The following is a 5,351-nucleotide window of genomic DNA, read 5'->3' on the forward strand; positions in this document are numbered from 1 at the left end:
CTCTGAGCAGCCGTGTCCATGCTGACCTTTAATATACAGACGGAACGTTTTCTCTTTGTTAAGGGGTTTAATAGAAGCAGAGCCTGTTTTTAATTTCATTTTATTATGTTGTCAGTGTGACTCCACAGTTTTGCACTTTAAAGCTTTGTTTCCATTTTGAACTGTTCTGCTTCACGCAGTTGGAGCTTCAACGTTCACTTTAGTTTTAGGAGGAAAAATAATGTTCTAGATGAATCTGTAAAACAGCTGATAGATTAAATGATTGAACATTAGTCGTTAGTGGCCCTGATTGATCAGCATTACGAGATATGTGAGTTTCCGGCTGCAGGCACTGATCTTACATCCAGCTTGTATTTTGAAAGGTCGCCCTCTTCGTCATCCTCGTCCTCGTCTTCCTCCTCCTCCTCATCTTTCACCACTTCTTTCTTTTCGCTTTCCTTTGAGGAAGACGTGCTGTTGGTCTTTCCTCTGTATTTTTTCTTCTTCCTACCAAACTGTGGGAAAGAAAACATCCCAGTTCAATGTAAGTGCGCCTGTTGAGAGACTGAACTCATGAGAATGCGGACGCTCTGGTTTGTCCTCACCTCGTCGTATTCTCCGTCAGATTCCTCCCGTTCGATATACTCCACGTTCTCCCTTTCATTGAACCCTCCACCGTAACCTGAAAAAGAGACCAATCAATCAACGCCTGAGATCAAAAACGCACCAATAACGGTCAAACTGTGGCGATCTGTCGGTTACCTGTTCTTTCTTCAAGCTTGGCGTATTTAGGCGTGTTACACATGTTGCACTCCGACCGTCTCGCCCAGTTCACATTCCCACATCTGTAAGAAAAAGGAAAAAAACTCTATTTAACCACATTGAAGTGAATCAAATGATTTATGTCCTCACATCTCATCTAAGACAACAGTTTGTGACTCCATGCTGCAGCGACAGGTAGATGTAAAGTCACAGTCGTACGTTTTGCACTGCCAGTCGTTGGCACTGAAGAGGCCTCTGCTCTTCTCAGCCAGAGTTTTCCCGATCTCTGTTCCTCCTGCTTTCATCATCTTCGCCTCTGTGGTTTTCTCTGCAGAATCAAAACAGCAGTTTGCAGTGAAACACATTTTTATCCCCGAGTTTCTCTCAGAAGTATAACCTTCAACACAGCGGGGAGAAAGAGGAGACTCACCTCTGCCACATCTGTTACAGCTCGTTCTTCTGGCAAAATTCACATTTCCACACCTGGAAGAAGCAGATTAAACAGATTTAATGTCGACGCAGATGTGGCTTTAACGTAATCGTTGAGCTGAATGTGGTACAAGCAGCAGATAAGCAGAGCAGACATCTGTACTTTGAGGTTAGCAAGGTAACTTCAGGTTTAACTTGAGGACACTGCTGAACACATAATCTGCTCTGGAGCCGGTTATATTCTAGATAACGGCTTATTAAAGGGTAATCTCTCAGAAAACAGCATCGCTGTTCCTGAAGATCCTGCAGAGCTGCAAATCGTGAACAGAATAGAAAATAAAGCCTTTGTTGTCATTGTGTTTAGGATAAGAAGTGGAGTTGCTGGTGCTTGGTGCATTTGATTTATTTTAGAACTATTACTTGTGCACATTTTGGTCTATTTTTTATTATTGTACTTTATTTCTTAAATGTTTGCTGTTGTAACATTGTACATTTTCACACTGTGGAATTAATAAAGAGTTATCTTATCCTAAAGTTAAAAAAAAAAAAAGATGTACAATACTAAGAAACATTGATCACAACTAAAAATATAAAAGAGCAGCTGTGCAGTAAAGAGTCAGTAGTCAGAGAGGAAGGTCAGAGTTTGTAGAGCTGCGAGAGACGTCAAAGTCATTTTATTGTTCTTCAAGTCTTCAGAGCGACAGAATCATTAAACAGAAACCGAATAAAACACTAAAACCTCACGAGATCTGCAGCAAGTTCTCGATTTTTACGTTTACTTGGTCCAAACACTATTTAACACCAGCTGAAAGAATAAAACTGACAATACTGAATTCAGCCTCCACACCACCATGAAAACTATTCATTTTATTGCTTGATTATGTATTCTATAAATAATTTGTCTTTTTCCTGAGCAGCATAAAGGGGATCTTGAAGTGAATCTTGGTATGAATGCATCTAAGCAGCTTAAACTCAGTGACACTTATAAGCCTAATAACTCACATTCTGCAGCTTTTCCACCCTGACTTTGGCTGCAGCAGCTGTTTTACTTTCAGTCTGTTTTATATCTTTAAACTCTTGGTATTAGTTTGGGATTAGAGCAGGTTCATCTTAGGAGGAACTTGGAGCTTCTATGTTTGGTTATCTGGCGACAGCATTTCCCCTTTTTAAGTGAATGCGCTCTGAGTTTACAACCAGCTTCATGTGATTGTTTAGTGCAGCGAGATGATTAAAAACATCCTGCAAAGGTTGAACTTTGGTGGTTCAGGCCTCAGGTTTAGAGAGCTTCTTTAAAACTGCACTTCTCCTTTTGGTTCTTGCAGATATTTAATTTCCATCTAAGCTTCCTACAAGAAACTGAAATGTCTCCAAGAACCAGTTTCTTTCTACTGAAGTCCTTCAGGTAAAAGTGACCTGGATGACTGATGATCTGCAGGTTTTTGCTCCATGTGACTCTCCTTTAGCTTTAGCTCTCTGGCTGGTCTCCCTGTTTTGAAGGCCTCAGCTGTGATCTGCAGCTGCCCTGTCTGTCACCTTTTTTACTGCAGTTCCCTGGAAACATGATAGTGCTGATTCCGCATTCAGAACTTGGCGTCTACAACACTGTAAACACCCCCCAACATTAGCACTGTGTGCAGATTCTCAGCTCAGCCTACAGAAGCTAACGACTAGCAGCAGTTAGCCTCCTGCTCCCGCTAATTTACACCAATTTTCTACACGCAAAACAGATTGCTGACTTCAAATGCACAGTCTACTTATTCATTCTAATTACAGTGCAGCTAATGGGGTTGAAAATAAGATCAAAAACCTCACTAGTTAGCTCAAATTGTTAGCCAAATGCTAGCAGGCCCGAGCTAACTGCCGTTAGCCAGTTAGCACGATCTTCAAATTTAGCATCTGCTGCTAACTTTAACCTCCGGTGAGCACGAAGACGGTTTATTATTTGAATGTTTGGAGGACTTACTTCTTGTCGGGGCAAATCCAGTCGCCGTCACTGACTCGAAAACTCTTCCCCGACATGTTTGTGCCAGTTAGCTGTTAGCAGGGTGTAGCACAGACTGACGGTGTGGACTCATGCAGCAGCAGTTAGCGCGACACCTCCCTCCGTACGGAAACCCGAGAGTGCCACAATTCATCGCTGTTTTTGTGCGATTAGAAAAAAACCCCGCCATATTTTAAGCTGTAAAAAGTTGAAAAAGTGCCATTTTCTCGGGCACTTTGATCACAATGCAGCTCTTTCATGTTTCAAACGCTAGCGTAACACCATTTTTACCAACACTTTAGTTACAGTGGTACTTTTCACGCAATTAAAACCTGAAGAAGCATCATTTCATACCAGCTCCAATTATAACGCTGCTTTTTTACACCACCTAATGTCAATAAAGGTCCACTTTCTACAGTGAAAAGCTGAAAAAACTCCAATTTTAAGATAAGACAAGACAGAATTTGTTTGTCCCAAAGGAAATTGTTTTTAGTGTGCTGTTAAAAATGGAATAAAAGCTGTTTTTTCTGGCACTGTGCTTCTACAATTACTCAGCCACAAGCAAAAAAATGCCACTTTTTTATGAAATGCACAGTTTTTCACAGCCATCAAAAGCTGAATAGGTGCCACCTTTTACCACGTTTGATTTACAAAAGTGCTTTTTATGGTGCTCTAATTACAACACCACTATTATTTGTGCAATTAAACGCTGCTTACTACACTGTACGCTTGCACTTTATTTTCTTAAAAGAAGCACATTTGACATTCATACTATACTCGTTCTACTTATGCTTCTATTTCTTGGTCACACATCGATATACTTTGTCCTGCTTATATTTCTTGGTAGCAACCTTAACAGAAGCCATTTCCACTCACGGATCAATAAAGTATCTGTGATTCTAAAAACTTTTGGGGCTTTTGATGCCTTCAAAAGCTGCTTTTTTTACAGTGCTCAAATTTCAAATGTGCTTTTTACGCTGTCAACAGCTGTAAAAGCTCCGCTTTCTGCATCATACCAGCTTTTTATGGCACCAAAAGCTAAAAAAAAAAACGACCTCTGTGCTGCTCTGGTGCTACTTTTAAACACAGTTTCAGTTTGACGACGGTGGGCTCTTTTCATAGAAGCATTTCTTTGGTCTGACTCCTCACTGGTGGTTCATTATCATATGATGCAGAAAAACAGCATTAAAACCAGCGTAATCAACAGGCTTTTGACGATCTGAATATGGCCTTAGACGCCAGAGACGGTGTGTTGTAATAAACTGTAAAATGTGGGGCCTTTTCGGCTTTCGATGGCATAAAAAGCAGCGTTTTGTTTGGAGCTGCATGCATTGCCGTGGAGAATTGTGGCATTTTCCACTTTCTGTGCTCCACACTGCTGCTTTCAGGAGCCTCTCAGCGGCTCTCTGAACTCACCTTCCTCTGCCTGTAATGTGGAAACTCACGCTGTGACATGCTCTCTGGCCGCTAAAGCTGCCCACCGCTGTGGCTGCTGTATTAGGGGACACCACTTTGTGCGTTGGAGTGGCGGCTGGTTGAAAAGTCAAAGCTGCAGTTCCAGTGAATGGAGGAATTTCACTGCAGAAAGTGCACAAGTTAGTAAAAAAGCACCAACAGCTGAGAACACACAAAACAAAACTGATTAATTAAAAGGAAAAAGAGACTTTGCTTTTTGACTGAACACTGTTTGATTTTCTCTGACCTCTTAGCTCCACCACCTGACCTGCAGACCTCAGAGACCCTCTGGACTTCAGCAAACAAACGTCTGATATGTTTTGCTCCCAGAACATTCAGAGACTTACAGACAATAAGCAGCACCTTAAATCTATTTGACATTTAAATGGAAACCAGTTAAAGGAGCTCAGAATCCCAGTAATGTGCTCATCAAATCACAAATATCCTCCACCAAAAGCTTTCAGTCATGTGTTGTGTTTCTTTCTTCTGCACAACAACATATTGTTAAAAACTCTAAAATAATATGTTGTTTGTTGCAACAGCGCCACCTATTGAAGCGGATGAACTCCACCCAGACAGGGATTTTTGAAGAATGAGTTTAAAGGTTTATTCCACCCAAAATACTTATTTCTATCCATGCACTTATGGTTTTAAATGTCATTTTCGTACCAACAGATTACACTTTTAAAGGTTTATTCTGCCAAAAACAGAACTTTCTGTCGAAGTACTTGCAGTCTTAAAGGTT

At 41.0% G+C, this 5,351-nt stretch overlaps 1 protein-coding gene across 1 annotated transcript in view; it reads right to left on the bottom strand.

Annotated features, from left to right (window-relative positions):
• Positions 1-3,263, bottom strand: part of zranb2 (zinc finger, RAN-binding domain containing 2) — a 9,904-nt gene extending 6,641 nt beyond the window's left edge. The window contains exons 1-6 of the mRNA XM_008290153.1: positions 3,134-3,263; positions 1,172-1,224; positions 961-1,069; positions 742-824; positions 585-661; positions 342-494 (exon numbers count right to left, since the gene is read on the bottom strand). Of these exons, the coding sequence (XP_008288375.1) occupies positions 342-494; positions 585-661; positions 742-824; positions 961-1,069; positions 1,172-1,224; positions 3,134-3,189 (531 nt within the window). The 5' untranslated portion in view covers positions 3,190-3,263. The remainder of the gene's footprint in view (positions 1-341; positions 495-584; positions 662-741; positions 825-960; positions 1,070-1,171; positions 1,225-3,133) is intronic.
• Positions 3,264-5,351: the final 2,088 nt, after the last annotated feature.

The sequence above is a fragment of the Stegastes partitus genome, unplaced genomic scaffold (genome assembly GCF_000690725.1).
Source record: "Stegastes partitus isolate 25-593 unplaced genomic scaffold, Stegastes_partitus-1.0.2 Scaffold657, whole genome shotgun sequence".
Classification (NCBI taxonomy): Eukaryota; Metazoa; Chordata; class Actinopteri; family Pomacentridae; genus Stegastes; species Stegastes partitus.